The sequence below is a fragment of the Abramis brama genome, assembly GCF_963993115.1.
Source record: "Abramis brama genome assembly, chromosome: 16".
In the NCBI taxonomy this organism is placed as follows: domain Eukaryota; kingdom Metazoa; phylum Chordata; class Actinopteri; order Cypriniformes; family Leuciscidae; genus Abramis; species Abramis brama.
This window is the reverse complement of record NC_139978.1, coordinates 17,173,495-17,196,588: the sequence shown is the minus strand read 5'-3', so window position 1 is coordinate 17,196,588 and position 23,094 is coordinate 17,173,495. Positions and strand designations below refer to the sequence as shown.

General features: G+C 37.9%; 1 protein-coding gene across 3 annotated transcripts in view; it reads left to right on the top strand.

Annotated features, from left to right (window-relative positions):
• The window catches only part of ncor2 (nuclear receptor corepressor 2), a 116,994-nt gene that overhangs the window by 60,062 nt on the left and 33,838 nt on the right, over window positions 1–23,094 (top strand). For 2 of the 3 annotated variants that reach the window (XM_084086870.1, XM_084086869.1), the window contains exons 5-17: window positions 588–773; window positions 3,265–3,378; window positions 8,128–8,184; window positions 9,104–9,156; window positions 10,336–10,402; window positions 10,681–10,853; window positions 10,971–11,061; window positions 11,808–11,986; window positions 12,884–12,938; window positions 13,071–13,169; window positions 18,102–18,241; window positions 21,997–22,154; window positions 22,823–22,885. In XM_084086870.1, the coding sequence (XP_083942996.1) occupies window positions 588–773; window positions 3,265–3,378; window positions 8,128–8,184; window positions 9,104–9,156; window positions 10,336–10,402; window positions 10,681–10,853; window positions 10,971–11,061; window positions 11,808–11,986; window positions 12,884–12,938; window positions 13,071–13,169; window positions 18,102–18,241; window positions 21,997–22,154; window positions 22,823–22,885 (1,435 nt within the window). Of the gene's footprint in view, window positions 1–587; window positions 774–3,264; window positions 3,379–8,127; window positions 8,185–9,103; window positions 9,157–10,335; window positions 10,403–10,680; window positions 10,854–10,970; window positions 11,062–11,404; window positions 11,420–11,807; window positions 11,987–12,883; window positions 12,939–13,070; window positions 13,170–18,101; window positions 18,242–21,996; window positions 22,155–22,822; window positions 22,886–23,094 lie in introns of all 3 variants that reach the window. The other variant, XM_084086868.1, reaches the window with a different exon arrangement.

Genomic DNA, 23,094 nt, shown 5'->3' with positions numbered 1-23,094 from the left:
TCCAGGCATTTGCCTTGAGGACTGCTCTGCCTGAGTGATCTTTAAGGGGTGATGAGAGAGAGAACAGCAGGCGCCCTCCCCGATCACTCCTCTTATATAACATTCTCTTCATGTGAGAGGATGAACCCAGAAGCTCTTTACCACACTTTAAACTAGCTGATTTTCCAGTAGTCTCAACCACTGATCTGCTGTGTGTACATTCACCAGTTTATTATAAGAGTTTTACTGCTAAACAGTCTCTAAGCGGTTTTGTGTTGTAACCATCATTCTTTAGAGAAGAATGAGTGCATTGTATCTATCTCCAAGAACCCAAAATGTAAAAAAAAAAAAAAAAAACCTGAAGTGCTGAATTGTATTCATTTGTGGTGCTTGCCAAGGCGTGCATCACTATTGCTATTGCTCATGCTTAGGGGTTTGTTCAAATAAGGTGAATGAAACCTTGACACGCAAGTCGTTTCAAACGCACAAATGCGCTTATTGTTTGTGGTACTTATTAATCAGAGGAAAAGTCATTTAAGCCCACAGCTTTGACAAACACCACAAAGCATCTACAAGTTCTGAATGAGTACAATGATGTTTTTATGCAGGAGCACAGCAGCAGTTCTATTGGAAAGATTGAGCCCATCTCTCCTGTGAGCCCGGTGCCCATGGAGGCTGACCTGGACCTGGTTCCCTCCCGCCTCTCCAAAGAGGAGCTAATCCAGAACATGGACCGTGTGGACCGTGAGATCACCATGGTGGAGCAGCAGATATGCAAACTGCGTAAAAAACAGGTAAGCTTCACCCCAGTTATCTTGAAGCTGTAAATATGTAGAGAAATTTAGATAGCAACTCTATGAATCGTCCCCGCCAAGCACATTCTGCCCATTTATTGTTGGCCTTTTAAAATAAGCACCAGGAAAGCATTGCAAAGCTTTTTATTTAGAAGAGGACAAGGATTTATTTCTAAGTACAGCTCAGTAATAAGCACAAGTAGATACTTTTCATCCACAGTGGAGTTAGTGTTATGTAATCTGGACGCTTTGAGTCTGGTAGCAGTAGTAGAGTGTGTGTGCGGGGAGCAGAGTTGTGATTATTGTGTGGTTATTGCCTCAGCAGGCCACACGGCTACAAACACACTTCCTCTGTTTCCTCTCGGTCTCCTTCCTTCCTTTTTCTCTCCCTCTCAAGCTCTCTTTCTCTCTCTTGGCAGTGCCATTACTCAGTGGTCTACTTCAAACGTTAATGCAGCAGTATAATTTTAGGTCACTTATTTCAGCGGAATAATTGCATCAAGTACATTCAACTATCATATGTTTTAATTTGCACAAGAGTAAATGCATGTATAATAAGACAATTTTATAAGGTTGCATTAGAACTTATTCTCTGATATTTCTAGTCTCTTTTTTTTTATCAGGGCCATTGCAGAAAATATATAAGCAGACCTTGTCTTCTTGTAAAACAGACCCCCCCATTCACTTGAGGTTTTGGACCGTGTCCAAACTGCTGCTCAATAAATCGAAGCCACCTGCGCACTCCATGGGCTAGTCCATTGTGGGGTCGATGGAGGATTGAAGAGGGAGTGAAACGGCTTTGAGCCTGAGTGGTTGTATAAGTACAGTCACGCTACCAAGAAAAATGAACCTCTCCTCATCTGCCCCACAACCCCATACTGTTTTTTTTCTGAAAGATTTGGCATCTATTTTCAGTGAGGTAACGGACCTCGTCCATCTCTCTCCTCTCCCCTCAGGTTTGCTCCAAGCATTAAAACATCTGGGGCAATTAAATGGTGCGGTAAACTTTAACGTAAAGCGGGGGAGTGATGGAGGGAAGAGAGAAGTGAGAATATCAGATTACCGTGTGTTTGTCTGTCTGTGAGCTCGGCGGGGCGGCTCGTTTATTTTCTTTAACTCAGCGCACACACAGCATCTTGATCCTGCACTAGAGCTGATCCATATGAGTTTGGGCTTATGTTTGCAAGGAGGCCCATTTCAGGATTTCATTGCAGCCAGGGCCTCTGTGTTTGTGTGTGCATCTGTGTGTAAATGATTTTTTTAAAATCATTAATCTTTGACTATTAAGTTGTCTCGCTGACTCTCTTAGCTAAAGCGTTAGTGCTCTTCAGCCAATCAGATAACTTTTCTGTCATTACTTCTGATGTGGAGGTAGCGTTAAAATGAGCTCACATAATATTGGGTCCTTGTTGTGTCTGTCTGATTATTTCAGTAGTTACATTAGTCCTCTTTCATCAGTATAAATAAGAGTTTCAGTATAGTTACTTTTTAGAGATGCGCCGATGGATAGGCCATTAGTCGGTTGTTTAAAAACAGCCGACGATCAGGGCCGATTATATCCTGTCAATCAATTAGGTGCGGAAAAAACATGTCGGACTGCAACTCATACTGTGTGTGAAGAAAATGTCTCGCTTTGAATTGAGGGCAAGTTAATGTAGTGCGCCTCCCATCCAATAATTTCAAAGAGCTTTGTGCTTTGTTACTTCTGATACGTAACATAGTGTCATCTTTCAAATTCGGTCCATTTTATTATGAAATTTAAACAATAAATTGTGTTTTGATACTCTTAAATGTGACGTGACAGATGGCTGTAGTGCCTCAGTTTAAGCGGCAGCCAGAGCACAAGTCTTTTCTTCCACATTATTACAAGTTATAAAATAACTTAAAAACATACATGGATTTCATGTATGTTGAAAGATGCAGTACAACCGAAACCTGTCTCATGTAATCACTTGTTTCAACCGTGGAAAGATGTCAATAAATCTAACAGCTTGTGAACAATGTCACTTAATGTTGCATTTACCTCAGGAAAGTTATCCGATGTTCACAGTTCATTAGTTAGCTAAAAAACTATATTAGTTAACTATATATGCATGTTTGAATAAATTTCCCATGAAGACAAGTGCTTATTAAAACTGCTTATGTGCATCTGTGTTGTATACAAACACTTTTTATTGGCGTGTAATTATTATATCTGAAAATAAATAGCAGTTGAATATAATACCTCTGTTGTTACTTGTAAACTATAATATTATAGTGTACCAAATGAGAAGGTTCCCTGTATAGTTTGCAGCATTATTTTCCTTAAGAAAAATCAAACTATTGATGTCTGCATCGGCAGATATCATTCTGAAAAATCGGCTATCATTATCGGTGGAAACATGTAGTATCAGTGCGTCACTAGTTATTTTAGTTTGTAATCTTTGTCATTATTTATTTATGGCAGTCGCCGTTGTTAGGAAGGCCTTTCATGCTCTGTATTTTCTTTTAGCAACAACTGGAGGAAGAGGCTGCGAAACCCCAGGAGCCAGAGCGCACCATCTCACCTCCACCCAGTGAAGCCAAACACCGCAGCCTTGTCCAGATCATCTATGATGAAAACAGGGTGAGAACAAAAACATTCACTGCGCATACTGCATCTTATATACTGTGTGTGTGTGTATGTATGTGTGTATATATATATAACAGCAAATTATACTTCTGCATAATGTGTCTCTTTTTACCACAAAACTGAGAATGCATACAGATACAGATTCGGGCTACGGTCTACAATCGCCTACGTAGGCGAAATTTGTTTGACATTTCTAATCGTAAACACAGCCATGTTGAAGCCTGCAGTAATGTTTTTCATTGATGTTATGGTGGTCCACTCTGCTTATTGTTTTTCGAGAATGTTGCACTCCTGTTTGTCATTGTGCACGAAACTTCACGCCAATAAATCATCAGGAATATTTGCTGACTTGTGCTCGTCTCAAGCGCCCTATTTACATTTGTCCTAATGCCTGTTAGTTGTCCGTGGATTTATATATATATATATATATATATATATATATATATATATATATATATATATATATATATATATATATATATATATATGTGTGTATATGTGTGTCTATATATATATATATATATATATATATATATATATATATATATATATATACATACATGTGTATATATATGTACTGTGCAAAAGTCTAGTATTTTGTATTTTCACACCAAAAATGGAAACATGCCTACAAAGCTACCTGAAAAACTAAAAGTGTACCTCAGACAAAAGCTGTTTTAAACCGCTGTTTTAAAATACTAACATGCCTAAAACTTTTGCACAGTACTATGTATATATATATATATGTGTGTATATTCCTATGTTAGACAAGTACACACACATTTTAAACAAATGAATGTTGATGTTCAGAGAAAGACATCTCTGAACAGACACAGGTAAGTCAAACAGCTGTGACAGATCTTAATGAGAGAAACGAGCTGTTAAATGTGTAATGAGGTGCTGCAGTCAATTGGTGGTGAACTCAGCCCCTCCACCACCACCTGACTCAGAGACACAGTCCATTATGCTGAATCACACCACTTCTCCAGCTCCAGAGACTCTCTCAGACAGAACCATTGGCTAATCTTAATTCTCACACTGTGTACTAAATTGCTGTTAAAAGCATAATACATACTTGTTAATTTGTATAAAGACAGTACACCAAAACTGGCATGTACCACCTTGTCATACATTTGTGTATTGATGCGACTATAACATTAGGCTCTAGCTGGAAATTTTGACGTTATTCCTTGCCTGTACTTGTCTACAGTAAATTAATGAAAAAGTCCAAACAGAACCTTTACAGAAAATCCAAATGGAAATAGCATTCCATCTAGGCTCCTTTGAAATACTTTGAGGCACTATGATTTGGGGTGCACTACTCTTAAGCTTGCGTATTATATACAATGGATTCTATGTAAATTAGGATGCAGTTGTAGAAAGTCACACAGTATACAATGTGTCTGTGGTGCTAGTGGTCCCTCTAGTGGGGAGAGACTAGAGGATTAAAGAAGACAGTCTCAAACCGGGGGTAGGGCTTATATATAATATAAAATATTTATTTGCATCTTGTTTTTATGAGAAATTTACTTCAAGTAACTAACAGATATGTTAGTAATGGAGTTTTGGCTGTGATAATCTGTTAACATATGATTATAAAGGCACAAAAAACATGATGACAGTTATCCAGTATTTGGGCCATCTGAGAGTCCACTATGTAGCACATTTTGTTTGTTAATGTGGTGGTTGTTTTTTTATTTCATTTCTTTTCTGGTTGTTGCGTCTCAAACCACCTCCTGAGGTTTGAGTGATCAGATTACTGGCACATTTTTGGCACAAAATTTCTGCATATCTCCATCATAATTTAATCTGCCTTTTACTGTTCTCTACCTCAAGTGTATCCAGGTCAGAACTTTCGTTTCCTCTGTCAGGTGGTTTTGGGTTCCGTCCTGCTGTGATCTTTTAATCACACCCTCCATCTCTTAATCCATTAAGGTCTCTCATGCTGCGATACTGCCGAAGAGGGCTCACTCCTTCCTGCTCTCTTCCAGGAAGCACTCGATGCTCTCTGAAATCCATGAGATAGAATACAGAAGCTAGTTTTGTTAAAGTGCCAGTATCACGGCGATTCACAGTGGGAGAGGAAATTGTCTTATTAAAGGTGCCATGTTCTACAGTACCAGTTTGTTGTTTTCCTTTGAAGTGCACTGATAATGTTGGACAAGATTCCAGCAGGAAAACAGGTTTTGTATCCTTTCTCCCTGGGAAATAAAAGAGCTATAATTTGACTACAGTACCTTTTAATACACCTCTATGTAAATAACCTGTTATGATTATCTAACCTATTTGCATTGGGCAAATCAATAAAACAGCTAATCAATGAAAAGTTTGCTCTAACAGTAAACTAGTATTCATTAAAATACAAATACTTCATAAAGCAAGCATGCATGCATATGTCAACCAAATGAAGACAAAGACATTTTTTGAGCATTGCTTTTGACCAATAATATTAGGAATGTCCCGATCAGGTTTTTTTGCCCTCGAGTCCGAGTCATTTGATTTTGAGTATCTACCGATACCGAGTCCCGATCCGATACTTCTATAATACATAAAAAAAGAATAAAGAAGAGCAAAAAACAGATCCAGGATGTTCCTTATTTTTTATTTAATTCACCTTATTTTAACATTCAACAACTCTGTTAACAAACAGAGCACTTCTGTGAGGTAGCTTGAACAATCAAGTAATAAATAACATAAATTCTTCACTTTTGGACTTAGTGCAACAGTAAATATAAAAAAAAGTCTAATATATAAACAAATAGCACCTCAACTTAAAACACCCAGCAGGCATGTAAACAAATAAAAAAATAAAGTGCCACAGTGTTTGCAAAGCCAGTAATGTGCTTTTAGGAACTGCACTCGCCGGTTTCACACTCCACGCGTTAGCATAGTGTGCAGCGCGTATTTTTTTCGCCGCCCATGTTAACAGATAACAGTTTCGGCGCAGTTATTTTTCGTTATTTTTGCTGCGCCGCTTACGCTGAATTAAAGTGATATGCATTGATCATGGCCAAAATACACCGCAGTTTTATCCAAAAAGTGCCTTGATGATATCTATTGTGTTTTAAACAGTCGATCAAATGACCAACATCAATTTAAAAAGAAAACAAATGTCCAAAAACAAACTTGTTGCCAGAACAATAAAAACAAAGATGAACCAAAAGTTATATTTATGAAATTATTAATAAAATAAGCTTCTTGACAAGTATTTTCTCTTAAATGTATTTGAAAACGAAATAAAGCAATGCCAACTTATCCATTATAGAGTACTCTGTCTGTGCACAACCCGCGGTTCAGCCGCGCGTGACAAACGCTGCCAGTGTGAAAGCAAAACGCGCGTGTCCTGCTCCTGCTCACCATACGCACTGCTCCTGCGCTGCTTACGCTCTGCTAACGCGTGCAGTGTGAAACCGGCATAACTCTGTGCCACCGCATAACTATAGATGTGTTAAATAATAATGAGAATATATATACATATATATCCGAGTCCTGATCGGGAGGTAACGTCCGATTCCGATCGAGTCTGAAACCACGTGATCGGGCCCGATTTCCGATCACGTGATCGGATCGGGACATCCCTAAATAATATACATTGGTATATCATAATTTAATTATTTAAATAATTTTTTGTAATTTAAATTTGCACCTACATATGAAAATAAATTGAATTATTATTTGTATAAATATATTTTTTATTTAATCAGTTTTTAGAATAATATGTGTACCAATGGTTTACTTTATATTTTAATGTAGTATTATTAATAATTAATAGTAATATTATTAATTACATATTGTTTTTTAAATCGTAAAATCTTCATAATATGAAATAAAGATAAATTAATAGAATGATCAGTTATCAGTGCAGATGCTGTTTGCAGCCCTACTTATATGAAACGAGTAGTTAGTCAGGGCAGCTGAAGTTGCTGTATTCTGAATAGTTATGTAAATGTGGGTGGTCATAATTGTATGTACTCATGGTTGACGTCATAATCAGTGATATTTGAATGACTCAGTTTAGTTTTTATAAGGAGTGTGCCTAGTATTGTGAAAGTAAGGGTTTCCAATAGCCTGTTTTCCATGTTGCGTCCCCTTTAAAATGATGACAGGCTGATTGTTTACTTATTTTGGAGCTGCTCTTAGTGAGGTCATAAACAAGAATATATTGCATACTCTAGGTAAATGAAGTAAGCATCAATGGATAGTAGAAAGTGCTCTATTTATCCAATCTCAGTAATGGAATAAAATCACCCCATTATTTTTAGAGTGTGCATTAGCACCTGTGTGTGACTATTCTTAAAAGTTTTCAGTTTTGTTTGTGCGAGAGAAAGATAATGTACTTCTACGGGCTTTTGTATGGAAGAGACACACAAGCCACACAAAACTGCCAACAATCTGCTGCTTTTGTCACCATATCCCTATTAGGTCTCCATTTTTTTTCTCTTTCTCTTACTTTCTCTGTATTTGAGTAGGACAGCACATAATGTAATAGATTCTTCTTTCTTTATTGCATCTAATTGGATTACCTCCCCAGCCATCTTTCTCTCTCCCCCCCTCTTCCTCTTTCATAAAGAGTGGGGAGAGAGATAGATGGCAGAGGGCAGCGAGTGTATTCTGTCGAGACCTCTATTAATAGTACATCCCTTATACACTTGCTTGTTTATATGTGTGCACTAGAGAGAGTGTAAGGTGTGTTGCTGTGGTGATGTGCTGCTGACATGTGCGCCTTGTGTGTTTTTTGAACAGAAAAAAGCAGAGGAGGCTCACCGGATCCTGGAGGGACTCGGACCCCGAGTAGAGCTGGTGAGTCCACATTTTTATCTCCTTCCTTTTTTTCACATATCGTCCCTCTTTTTCCCCAGCAATCTTCTCTATTAAAAATAACTTAAGGTGTCAGCTGATCCCAATATATTCGTTTATTGCAGTATCAGCTCAGCTCATGTTCTTGCACAGTGTACTTTTCAAAGATAGATGAGGTCATGTGTCACATTAGCCAGTTATGTTAGAGTTGACATTGACAGGGTCTTCAGTTTGTCATCATGTTCTGTGACAACATACATCAAAACCATCGCAATATTTTAATATTTAACAGGTTTTTCTAAAATGAATGAGCTGATTTCTCAAATCATTAAAAAAAAGTTTTTTTTAATTAATTTTTTTTATGTGAGCTTCACATTTGAGGTGTATGAAAACCGACTGCTGTAACATGACCTCCACAGTGTGAATTGAAATATGAACTCCTTCAGCCTGCGAGTCTGTCTGACTGGATACACTGCTGCCTATTTGTTAACAACATGGCTGTTGACCTCGTGTAGAAGCGTTTGGCACAACTCCACTCATCATCCATTACATTAGAAACCAAACAGGAAGTGACCTCCAATGTCTTGATAATCGAGATGATAGAGCAGCCTTTCTAGTGCCGCCCATTTGATCAAATGCTCCAGACTTCTGTGACAGAGAAGAGACTTACTGCCACACATCCATTTTCCTTCACATCCAAAATCCTTCACTTGACCTCTCAAACTAGTGCATGATGATGATGATAGCAGAAGGTTTTAGATGTGGTGTTGGAGAGGACAATCTTCTTTGTGTTTCTGGGCTTGGCTGAAAAATGGGACGTTAGAAAAAGAAAAGTTCTCCCAGAGCTGGGCTGCCTTGATGTGACCGCGGTGTTTGTGTGTGTGAAACTCAACTCTACTGCTTTCATCTGTCTCCCCTACAGCCTTTGTACAACCAGCCGTCTGATACCAAACAGTACCATGAGAACATCAAGATGTGAGTATGCCTCTCTCTGTCTCCCTCTCTTTCCTTAAAAACTCAAACAACTGTGTCCACTGAGAGATATAGAAATCTGAAGCTTAACCAATTACAATCATGCTTATTTTCCATCTCAATTACTGCAGTTTATAATTATTGAGGGTTGAAACTGAGAACTAGCATTGTTGGCACACAGGCATAGAGCCCAATTAATATTCTAATATTGTAGTTCCTTATGTTCTTTCGTTTAGTCCTTCGTTTGCAGAATTTATTTGGTCTTTGTAATTTTGCTTCTGAGCCCTGTGCATCATGCAGCTGAAGACCATTTGGGTTTTTTGAACGGTTCTCTTGGTTGCACAGATATTATCACTTAATATTACAATATTATCACTTATTTATTGTGGCTAACAAATCCTCTACTTCCAATTTTCTGTAATCCTTCTATGATGTTTTGGCTTATTTGACCTCATAATATTCAGACTGTAAGAAAGAGAGAGAATACATATTTCAACCTTTCAATTTAAGTTTTTTTTACTCAGGAGTCCTTTATTGACCTGAGCAGCACCAGTGATAAATATTTGTGTAAGAGGTGATGTGTGTAGATCATGGGCGTTGAGCTGCATTCTAGGTTCCAGTGTGTCTCGTACAGCAGCTTACAGTGCCACCTCTGCAGCTACACAATTAATCTCACTCGCACACGTACATGCTTTAACCAACGATTTAAAGAGATCTAAGTGCACCAGTAGTACATGTCAAATGCACAGTCTGAGAGATATCTGAAACCAGGCGCGCACACACACCCTCATGTAGGAATCAATCATTAATGCAGGATGAGAGTAGATTAATGGTCGTGACCTTTATCGTGTGTGAGGTTGGCGGCCAGGAATGAATCGGTATGGAGTGAAAGAATTAATGCTGATTACTAATCTGACCTGCATTGCTAGCTAACTAGCTCACTCTCTGCCATTGAAGGAGGGACCCAAGTCATATCTATGGACATAGAGTAGGGCTCTTTTATCTTGGGCCGGTATGCAAAATGTTTATGATTAGGGTTCCTTTCTTTCACAAAAAGCTGTAAACTTGGGCTTGAAGTTCTCTTGATGTGAGCATGGAAATATTGATAAAAGATGCTTTACAGCAGAAGTTTAGAATTGGTCATTTTTGTTAAGTTTAATGTTTTAACTTTCCCCTTTACAGAAATCAGGCAATGAGGAAGAAGCTCATTCTGTATTTCAAAAGAAGAAATCATGCTCGGAAGCAGTGGGTAAGTGAAAGCATTCAAACACAAACACACAGCAGGACGGCATTGTTGGAGGTCCCTGTACTTGAATATTAGGCAACCAGCATATAGCTGTCCATAGAGGTGGTTGAAGTGATCATGTCATTGAAGTTATTGAATGATGGGGTGGTTAAAATTACATTGGAACTGTTAGCTGTCAGTAATCAGTTTCATTTGAATGTTTCCTCTCTTGATGACTCTACTGCAGTGTACTCTATCTAGATTTTGATTTTCATCCTTTACATTCTGACTGGTGTGCTCAGGAACAGAAATTCTGTCAGCGCTACGACCAGCTAATGGAGGCCTGGGAGAAGAAAGTCGAGCGCATTGAGAATAACCCACGCCGCAGAGCCAAAGAGAGCAAAGTGCGGGAGTACTATGAAAAGCAGTTTCCTGAGATCCGCAAACAGAGAGAGATGCAGGAACGCATGCAGAAGTGAGTGGTCATATGCATCTTGAGCTTTGGAGACTTTTGCATGGTCATCATGTGTGGTTTCATAAGCTCAGGCTGATAGGAATGTGTTAACGTCTGTATTTGTGCGTTTTTCTACAGTAGAGTGGCTCAGCGAGGTGGAGGTCTGGCCTCAGGGGCCCGCAGCGAACATGAGGTTTCTGAGATCATCGATGGCATTTCAGAGCAAGAGGTAGGAGTGCAACTTTGATAAACACATAGCGTTTCCTGCACTGCTTTTCAGTGTCAAATCTACAGCACCACAGCTGAAGATTACACTTTACCATAGTTAGCTTTACACACCAGTTAGCTTGCAGTCTGAATTTGATGAGATACGTTTTGTTAAAAAATATCTATTGAAATATGAATCAATAAATCAAATCTTATACCATTCAAAAGTTTAGAATGGCAATTAAAAAAACAAGAAGTTTTATTTACCAAATACACATTTAGTTGATCAAAAGTGACAATAAAGACATTTATAATGTTACAAAAGATTTCTATTTCAAATAAATGCTGTTCTTTTGAACTTTCAGGAATCCTCAGCCTTGGTGAGCATAAGAGACTTCTTTCAAAAACATTAAAAAAATCTTACCAACCCCAAACTTTTGAACGGTAGTGTATGTATGTTTCTTAAACAGTATTGTATACACTCAGGGGCTGCAAACGATTCTATAGGAAATGCCTTTTACACACAACAGATAAGCATACTCTTGAAAATAAAATGTATGTGTGCCTGTCTGGAAAGTGCACAGATATCAAAGTGACTTTAAAACTCAAGGTCTCTTGCACAACAAGGAGGGTTTTGTGGCTGATCTACTTCCTAAACTCAGACACAGATTCAGTGTCCACATATTTGCTTGTTTCTGACTTTGCTTGTGAAATGACTGTTTCTTTTTACATATTTATTTTTCTTTGCCTTTCTTTCTCTTTCTGCAGAACTCAGAGAAGCAGATGCGTCAGTTAGCCGTCATTCCTCCCATGTTGTTTGATGCCGAACAGCAGAGGATAAAGTTCATCAACATGAACGGGCTGATGGACGATCCCATGAAGGTCTACAAAGATAGACAGGTCATGAACATGTGGAGTGAACAGGAGAAGGACACTTTTCGTGAGAAGTACGTTCTGCGCTCATTGTGTGGATGTGCATGTTGATTTTGCATGAATGAATGAGTTGTAAAATCTGTACTAAGATGCATCAGCTTGTAGGACCAGCAAGAGCTTTCAAGAGCTCAGCAGTTTTTGTGCATGTGGTCATGTTTGTTCGAGATGCAGTGCTAGTTGAAAAAAACAAAAAACGAACAACTGAAATCTGTGCTTATGCTGAAGTAAGCACGACTACTTGAGCAGACTTCTCCAGTCATCTACGGGCCAACTGAAAATATCATGCAACTGAAATAAACACGCAATAGAGTTTTAGTGGCCATGAGCTGTCCTTCATTTTGAAAGCTTAAAAAAGGACAAAATAAAAGCACTATAACAGTAGCCCATATGATTAGTATGACTAATAAATCTGTTAGTCAACATGGCTTGTGAAAGAGTTGCGAAATCTGTGTGGGGAAATGTTGCCCAGAAAATTTGTGTATTCTTATTTAAAATTTGCTGAACAATGGTAAATGTGACCACATCTACACCACCTCTGCAATAAAAAAAAAAACATATACACCACTTATAGTTCAAGTTTGACTTGACATTGTAGGGATGTGATGATGTGGACATTTTTGCAGATAGATTTTAACTTCAGTGCATCACTACCAATCTGCACCGAATTTGATTTTATGTGGCAGCAGAGGGGCTCTGTAAAGCACTGGGTCATGATGCAGAGGTCAGCAGCAGAAGGAAGTGAGAGAGAGATCTAGTCTAGTTCTTAAGCATGACTTCTACTGAGTGGATGAGGAACTTTACCAGACGAATCCACCTAGTCACGAAAGTCATTCAAATAATGAAATGGTTAAATATAGCATTTGAAGGTTGTGTTTGCTCTGTATCACAGCTCTTCCTCTCCCCCACTGCAGGTTTATCCAGCACCCAAAAAACTTTGGCCTGATAGCCTCCTTTCTGGAGAGAAAGGTACACCTGCGTCTTTATTAATACCATCCTCTTCATCTCATTGTTTGCACTGCAGGCTGTGTGCACTGCATGAATATGAACTGAGAGTATGAGCTGAACGAGTAAGGTTTGTGTTTGTGTGTCTGCTCACAGACGGTGGCTGAGTGTGTCCTGTTCTACTATCTGACTAAGAAGAATGAGAACTACAAGAACATTGTTCGCAGGAACTACCGTCGCCGAGGCAGGAGCCAGGTAAGCTTGAGACTGCATCTCCCATCCTGCACTTTGACACTTTAATGCTGCGTTTCATTCAAAGTTGTTTAAAGGAGAACTCCGGTCAATTTTAACATTGAGCTCATTTTTTTGTAAATTTAGAGTGCTGTCAATACAGAGAACAAGGACAAAAATCGGTGTTGCCTACACCGTGTTATCCTCTTTTTAAAATTTGCATCCTGTTGACTTCAATGGGGCAAGTTTTAAACCTGCTTTTAGCCTCTTAACATCCTTGATGTGTCATTACAAGTGCACAGCCAATGTGAGTGATTCCTTCAGAGTGAACACGGTGAATCTGACTGCAGTAGATGTGAAAGATATGAATAAAAATGATGTTATTTCAGCCAGCGCACATACCTGTATTTACATCCTGTTTTCGGTCAAAGTCCATAGTAATCGATTGTCGAGTTCACGCGCGTGATCATAGGTACTAAACCTATGCGCGTGAACTCGACAATTGATTACTATGGACTTCGACCGAAAACAGGATGTAAATACAGGTATGTGCGCTGGCTGAAATAACATCATTTTTATTCATATCTTTCACATCTACTGCAGTCAGATTCACCCGCGTTTTTGTCTATGGCATTATGTTATATTAAATAGTATAAACATTGTTTATTTGCTTGTGGTTCTGTCCACTCAGTTACAGCATTTACGTCATGATTAGAGGTCGACCGATAGTGGATTTTACCGATACCGATAACTAGGTTTGACCGTAAGTGGATTTTACCGATACCGATAACTAGGTTTGACCGTAAGTGCCGATAACCGATCAATCAACCATATTTTTTAAAATGAATACTGTATTAAAAACAAACATAACACTCACACTAAAACAGTGCTGAACTAAAATGTGCTAAATTAAATAAATATATATATGAATATATTAAAATGAGAAGTTCTACAGAACGAATTCTACAGAAAATTATTTAAACATTAAACTATTACAGGTTTCTTTAGCTATAACCTAGAAACATACGTAAATTTCATAGGTAACACTTTGCAAGTCCCATTTGTTAACAAGGATGTATTAGCTAGCTTTCATGAACTATTTGCATTATGCAATAAACATTTTTACTGCATGTATTATTATTTGAGCAATACAATTGTACCTTGATCATTCATGTTAGTTCATAGTACATTAACTAAAGTTAACAGATACAATTAAAATTAAAACTCAATTTAAAATGTATTAGTAAATGTTGAAATTAACAAACTAATAATGAACAATGCTACATCATGTATTATCCTTAGTTAATGCTAAAAATGTAATCTTATTGTAAAGTGTTGTAAACCATCTATCTATAAATTACAGAAACGTCTGTCTGGCTGTCTGTGTGCCTGTCTGGCTGTCTGTGTGTGTGTGTGTGTGTGTGTGTGTGTCTGTCTGTCTGTTACTCGCATATCTCTCGAACCGTTAGTCCGATGGATTTCAAACTCGCCAGATGTCTCGCTACGAGCACGAGTAAGTGCAGTGCCAAGTTTGACGTTGTTTGGATGACAAACGCAAAAGATATCGTTAAATATATCATTTTTAAGAAGGTTGTGGTTTAAAAATAAACATTCTGACATAAACACTCAGTCAGCTACACTGTTTACTTCTGAATATTATAGTTTGGTTCCAGAACGTGATAAATCCATTTTGATTAATTTGAGTAAAAATGTGTTTTCTTTACCAAGAAAGTGGCAAGATGAAAACCACTATTTTCTGTTTCAAACTTTCACATAGCATCTTTAGGTTATAATAACATAAAAAATTCAAATCCAGATTTTGATTTTCAAAGATTTATTATAAAAACTGATTATTTTCCCCCCAAAATGCAATAAATTCATGACACTTTTTTTCAAAATGCTATCATATTGAAACTGTTGAAATCAGCCATCGCTAAGAAATATCTCCTGAACTTTTTTGACGGCGATCAGCTCACAAAAAATGATTTTGCACGGGCACTTTGCACTGCTCCCTGAATCGACACGCTTATTCATTTGTGGATGTTAACTGAATCTGTAAGTCAGCTATGCTGTTTACTTCTGAATATTATATTTCATTCTGGTGCGCTTAACGTTATCGCTACTGTGTAAATGCTATTCACCAACTAAACATATCCTTTTCAATGTGTTCACAGTCTCTTTCACGGGCGTCATTTGTAGTAGCCTATTCACAAACTGTTTCCTCAAGCATAGCGTTTTCTCGAGTTCACTGTGTGCTTTCTACCATGCACAAATAAAAATGTCACTGAACTTTTGCTGTGTAATTGTAACAATCATGTGCACTCAAACACACCAAACCAACAATTACTAAAAACACACTTAAAAACGTATTTTGCACGGGCATTTTGCACTAGTTTCATATAAATCTAAAGAGTCTGCTATGCTTAAAGATGGCCATCTTTAAATATCTGCAAAGGCCAGAGCATTAAAATTACATAAATGAATATTACCATGTATAGTCTCTCACTTAATTTGCTTCTATATTAGAACACTTGATGATTATCTAATCAAAATAACAATGTATTGCAGTGATAAAAAGTTATTTAATCAAAAAATAGTTTAAACAAAATTGTTTGTGTCGGCTGCATGAACATATCAGTGTTGTGATATCTTTAAATATGCAACTTTAAATATGCTTAAAAGTTACTAGCTTTAAATATGCAACTTCCCCAGCTAATGAATTCATAAAAGTGGCCAGCTGGATATAAACTAATGCAAATAGATGGTAACAATTGCAACATAAAACATTTGGGTCAGGTTTGCGTGTTTTTGTCGCATTGTTTTAACCACTTGAGGGACTAATGTTAGAGTCCTCACAGCCTCGACGGCAAACATACTTCTGTTCTTTCTCTGCTAATGCAGCATCTAGTCAACAAATTAATTACTTTATAATGATATGGCAACATGGACTGGAGTGTTCTGTATTCATACCATTTCGCTGTCAGTGTTTTAGATGCGCATCTGAAGTGTCAGCGCTCTCCGTGCAGTGTGTTCTCTCCGTGCTGCGGTAAACAACACGAGTCGCCAGTGATAGTTTTATTTGTCCTCTAGAGGCCACGTTCTGTATAATGCCAGCAGTCTCTTCTCAGCGCTCTGATACTGTGTAATGACAGCACACTCTTCTCAGCCGCTCCAGCAACGGATGCAACCCGGAAAAACTATCGGTGTGGATTTTTACCGATAACGATAGTTCCACCAATCAACTATCGGTACTGATATATTGACAAAACCGATGAATCGGTCGACCTCTAGTCATGATTATAGTGTTTATAGTGGCAGTGTGAATTTGGCTTGTCTTTTTAATGAGTTTGTGTTATTAAAAATTAATCGTTATTAAAAATATCACAGGCACACACCTCAAAGTGAGCTCAAACCACATGAGGTAATTATCCAGCTCTCTGCCCTGTTGGAGTCCGCCATGATTCTCTCCTGATCTAAAACACACTCATTAATTTCTGTACGTGTGTGTGAGAGAGATCACGCACACAAAGTCACGGCACTGTTGCGTTGTGAATGTATGAATGTTTGTGTTTTGGTTGAGAGAGAGAGAGCAGAAGATGAAATTGTTAGAAAGAGAGCTCTCCCTGTGTGTGTGTTGCCTGCAATAATAGCAGGCTCAATAAAAGCTGATAGAATAATGAGCCCACAGACCAAACACATTTGTTTTACTGGTCTTCTGCTGCCGGAGCAGTTCTGCTCAGGTCATTAAATATTGCCTGATCTTAATGGGCTCGCATTAAAATGCTCTCAGCCAGTGCCACAAACACAGAAAGCGAGGGATATATGGGATGAGCCTGATGGGTGAGAGAGAGCATGAACAAAAGGGAGACAGAAAAACAGAAAGCAAGTTACAGTGTGGGTGAGTGCATCTGTATATGTGTGTTTAACTGTGCATGAATAACTGAGTGTGTGTGCATGCAGCACTGTAATGAGGGATGTGGGCAACTGACTTGACATCTAATTGTACTGAAAAAGCCCATTCAGTTTTATCTCTTATATTGCTCAAAATGATCTATTCAGATTAAAAGTAAAATGTGTAAACTATAATATAGTGTGGCAATACTCCTCATGTGAAATACAAAAATGTATCGACTTTTCAGAAGTTTGGTGTCAGTATTTTTATGTAATTTATATGTATTATTAAGATAAAGATTGATATATAAATGTATTTAAGAAAAATATATACTAATAATGAAATAATTACATGCATATTAAAAACATAAGCTAGTCTAAGATATGAAAAATTGTCAACAATTATTGAGTCTTGCCATTTTTATGCACTCTTGGAGTTCATTAAAAGTGTTGCTAATCAGGTATAAGACTTGAAATGTCGACATGCTAAACTCCATCTAAAACTACTCTAAACTGTTTTTCAATCTTGTGTTATTATTGTGCATGCAGTTTTCATGACTTCATTATTAATTGAGAGCCTACATGGATTATATTATATTTACTTGGAAAAACTGAATTTGCACTGAATTTCCTGCACTCTTTCACTCATTGATCTCTCTGTCCTCTGTCCCCTCCCCCTTCATCCTTCTGTCATCCATTTTTCCCTTTCGCACTAGCCATAGTGGAGCATATTCTCTCCTGACAAAAATAGATGGTTTATTGGGCCTCATAACTCAAAATGGAATTCTTATGTGAAGGAAAACCCAGATACATAGAAGTGAGAACTGGGTGATAGGGGCACCACTTCCTCTGGGTGTTTTTTCCTCACTGTGGTTCTAGACAGCTTTTTGGGCATCTTAGATGAAGTTGAGCTTGAATGGACATTTTCTATATAATCAGGATTTTATGTTCATTTATGCCTGCAAATAGGAGAGTTATGTTTGTAGGTTTTTTGAGAGGAAGCATGCTTATATTTTTTATGCTTTTTTTATTTATTTGCTGTGTTTTGATTGGCTGTGCTTACAGAATAACCAACAGACACAGCAACAGGTGAACCGCAACAACCAGGAGGAGAAAGAAGAAAAAGAGAAAGAGAAAGAGAAAGAGAAGGAGGGAGAACGTGAGGAGGAAAAAGCAGAAGGAGAGGAAAAAGAGGATGGCATGAAGTGAGTATCTTTCTCTCTTTTAATCGTTTTCTTTTCCTCTCATCTCACATCAGTCTGTCAGCTGTTTTTTTTTCTCCTTGCGTTTTCTCTCATCGAATCCTTTGAACTTGTGGCCTTACAGCTTGTTTTTCTCTGTGATTCAGCTTAAACAGAGAAGGCACAGTTACATAACCGGCAGGTGGAAAAAGCATTCTGCTGACTTGCCACTCAACACTGGTGCTAAAGTCCTCTGATTCAGAGCTCTTTTGAGGCGTTTGCGTGTCACAGACTCTAGGTTACAACTGTGGTCTTGATACAGAAATTTCAGTAGTCAATACCAGTGAAATGTTTTCTTAAATTTCAATTTAAGTTTTTCAATTAATCAAGTAAACTGTCAGTAATAATAATATATTGCATATAAAATATATATATATTAAGATCTATTTAAATTTAATACGTTTTAGAGTAATACTTTTTCTTGTCATGGTCTTTTTCAAAATTCATGGTTGAGTTGTTTGATTAATAGTAACAATGTAATCGACTGGTACTTTTGGTAACACAGCATTCTAGTTTCCACAGAACAATGGCTATGTACAGATGCAGGTTCTGTATCATTTCAGCCTAATTTTATAAGCTGTTTCTGAATGCTAGTTCATTCACAGGTGCACAACCTATATTAAAATACACCAGGGAAGTACAGGTAACCGTGTATTATTCTAAACTAAACCTGTGCAGTCAGCAGTGCTGTAGGGTGTGATTAGAGCACATTAGCACTGGCCCGAATACACAGCCCTCAGTATGCACCGCAGGACGCCAGCTATACATTAAAGGAGTACATTAAGCCGAGTCTGTGCCTTTCTCTGACTTTTCCCCCATGATTCTCAACCTGCGGGCACAGCTGCTGCTCCTATATTTAGTACTGTATCTGCAAGATGGATAATGTGCAGGTAAGATAAATGAGGGTCTGCTCATCCCACAACCACTTCCTGAAGGTGGGATGAACTTGCTAGAGAGACAAAATTTGCATAGTGTGTTCATATGTTTCCATGTATGTGTTTAATTTTTCTATTGGGGGTGCTCAGAATTTGGACTGAGACCCATAACTGCAAATGATTTATTATTGATTAATTCATAATTTTTGGCCTTTTTATTATGGCTTTATTGGATAGGAAAGTGTTGAGATAAGAAAGGAAAGCACAGGGTGCAGAGAGAGAGAGAGGTATGGGATCGGCAAAGGACCTCAAGCCGGGAATCGGTCTCCGGAGGTGAAATTGCACTATATGTCAGAGCACTGCCCATGAGGCTATCGGCTCCAACTCAAGTTGCCTTATTAAAAAAAAAATAATTCAGCGAGAATGATTCTGATTTTATTACATTTAGTGTAAATGGAGATAGAAAGTGGACATAGTCAAGCCAGTTGAGGCTCACGCAGCCTGTTTGTTTGTAAGAGATGTTGTGGAGAAATCAAAACAAGTGAGCTCAACAGCACACGCAAGGAAACTCACAGTAGCTTATAGAAACATACTGTGGTAAAAATGTTTTATATGTATAACATAATATAGTTATAGTTATAAGCCAGGGGTCCCCAACCCCCGGGCCGCGGACCGGTACCAGTCCGTGGGACATTTGGTACCGGGCCGCACAGAAATAATAAATAACTTACCGTATTTTCCGGACTATAAGTCGCACTGGACTATAAGTCGCATTTATTTAGAAATTTATTTCACAAAACAAAACAAAAAAACCGTTACAGACGGGACAGTTCTCCGTTACGGAGGTGAGCGCTCTGAAAGCGGCACTGAAAGACTGCTTTAAAACTTTCACAGAGACCTCAAACAGAAAGCACAAAGCCTGTCTTTAAATTTAATTTCGTTTTGTATTAATTGTATCTTAATTTTAATCAATGTTTCATCAACCAATTATCTGGATTTAATAAATAAGAAGTATATATAATATATAAAAAATATATATAAAAAATAGATAATCACGACACGGGAGGCGCCAGCGCGTGAGCTGGAGCTGGTCTCATAAATTAACCGAAACTCAGCGTATAAGGTAGCCTACTTGCCTCACAGACCTGAGACATATATAGAAAGCTTGAAATGTCAGAGCAATTCAAAATTAAAGAAAACAGACTGCTCTCTGCTTATGTAATCCGTATGAAGTGTGCATTTCTCTCTGGCGCGTTCACTACATGCGAAGATCGCGAGTCAGCATCGTCAACTTCATCTTTCCAGCCGACACTGACATAACAAAAACTGGTTTATTAGTAAACAATTAAAATGTCTCCTGCTATATTTTACATATTCATAATCATTAATTTTGCCGGTTCGTTGTGACAGCTTTTAGGTGCTTTATTGGCAGCGCCACCCTTACATGTTACATGAACGCATCAGCACCGAAAACATGGAGATTTTTTTCTTTTGGGGGGCATTTTGTTTGTGTTCAGGCTTTCTCAGTTGTCTTTAGGCGCGATGTTACGAGGACGCTGCTAATAAAGTTGCGAGTAGGCCTACACATTGGAGTCACGTTTATTATTATTATATTTAATAAATACCCCAGTTTTTATGCCGGTCGTATAATTTTATTTTGTTGTATTTATCTGCCACACCTTAAAGGCCGGTCCGTGAAAATATTGTCTGATATTAAACCGGTCCGTGGCGCAAAAAAGGTTGGGGACCGCTGTTATAAGCAACTTCACACTACCAAAAGTGCTGTTTTCCAGAATATCCGCACGATTGCAAATGCCATTTCAATAAACCAGTGGTTAATATTAAGTAACTTACATTTTATACACTATTGACTATTTTTGCTCTATTTCGCAAATGAAAATGGTTCCAAACAAAGCCACAGCAGAACTGTTGTGCGTGTCCAAGCAACACACAGCAGTGCTGCGTTATAGACCTTATTCAGTGCAGCGCCATGACAGGTATGAAAGTGAGGCTGTGAGGGATAGACTTGCCATGTTTCCAATGGCATCCGCTGTAAAAAGCTGATTAAATTTCCACAACTTATATTGTCGGGAGTTTTTTGTCAACTGAAATTTCTTGGAAAGATATTTTTCCAGTGTTTCATGAGCAGAACAATCCAAAAACACATTAAATAACAGTACAGCCCATTGAAGAGATGCATGTCTGTCCCTCACAGCCTCGCTTTCATTCCCATTAAAAATCAAAGATGGCGCTGCTGTGAATAAGGTCTATGGAATGATTCAGTGTTTTTTTAATGAATCGGGTGAGTCAATGATTTACCAACCCATTCTTTAAGACTTTTTTTCATTCTTGAATGAATCAGCCATTTGAATGAATCGGTGACGCATACATTTAATAAGGTTAGGGAATATTGCTCTTTATAAAGTTAAAAAATGCCTTGGAAATCAATTTAAGTGGGCAAATATAACAAATATGCTGATTTAAGTAAGAGCTGATAGAACACTGATGATAATATTGCTTTAAAATAAATTAAATGTATTCCACAAAAAAAAAAAAAAAAAATTCCTTTTTTACTTGAACAAGTGAATGACCGAGCACACAACAAGGCTTAATGTTGAGCCCTGTATATATTATGTTATTTATATATTTTTTTATATTTAATATATTTATTCAATTTTGGGGGGAAATCAATGAGCAGATTTATATATTTTTTTATATTTAATATATTTATTCAATTTTGGGGGGAAATCAATGAGCAGATTATGAAATGAACAATGTGATTACTGCATAAGCAAAACGTAGGATGTGACTTTGATGATGATTTTTTTTTGTGTGTTTTTGCAGAGATGACACCTCTGGTGAGGACGGGGAGGAGAAAGAGCCTCCTGTAGCCGTTAAAGGCCGTCGCACCGCAAACAGCCGCGGACACCGGAAAGGACGAGTCACTCGCTCTATGACCAACGAGCAGGAAGAGAACACTTCACCTCTCAGCAGTGAGCTAGGTTAGCAAACACACTCACATACCGTTGACACTTTCAGTGGGTCTCTGAGGTCACGTCAGAGGTGGACAGTAACAAAGTACATTTACTTGAGTACTGTACTTAAGTACACTTTTTGAGTATCTGTACTTTACTTGAGTATTATCTTTTCTGGAAACTTTTTACTTTAACTTCACTACATTTGAAAGACAAATATCATACTTTTTACTCCACTACATTTCTGTCAAGGTCCTTGAGTAGAAAGTAGTAACGTCAGTCAGGGGATGATTTTGGTTTGGAAATGAAAGTCGGGTTGACGTCAAAACCCGACATCAGATTTACGCCAGAACCCGACGTCGGACAGACGTTGGATTTTGGTTGGAAATGAAAGTCGGGTTGACGTCAAAGCCAAAAAACTAAGCCAAGGGCACTATTTGAGGGTAGTAGGTCGCTTCACCTCGAGTTTGAATTCTTTATTTTCTTTCTTTATTTTTATTTTCAGATTTGTTAAATGTTGTTGATTGAAATATATTATCGAAACATAAAAAACAGTTTTGTAGTTTTTAATCTCTACTCATTTAATTAGATGGTACCTGCGCTTAGAAATTAGAAAACAGAAAATAGCTGCTCAGGTTGTTACCAAGATGGTTGCTGACTTGCCTTATAAAGACTTTTTCTTCTTTGTATTTTAGCAAACCTGGAGATGAACGAAAGCTCTCGCTGGACTGAAGAGGAGATGGAGACGGCAAAGAAAGGTCAGTACTTATTTTGTGTGTTTGTGTATTTTGTCACCAATGTGTTTATTGAATAGACAACTTGCCCACTGGATGAATCCATTTGTGCACATACAATTAAGTTAGAAAAGGTCATAATGGGCTTTCTGTTTGTCTTCATAGGATGTTGACGGTTAGGATTTCCCTGTGTCAAATTAACTAGATGTAACTCTGCCTGATAAGACATGTAA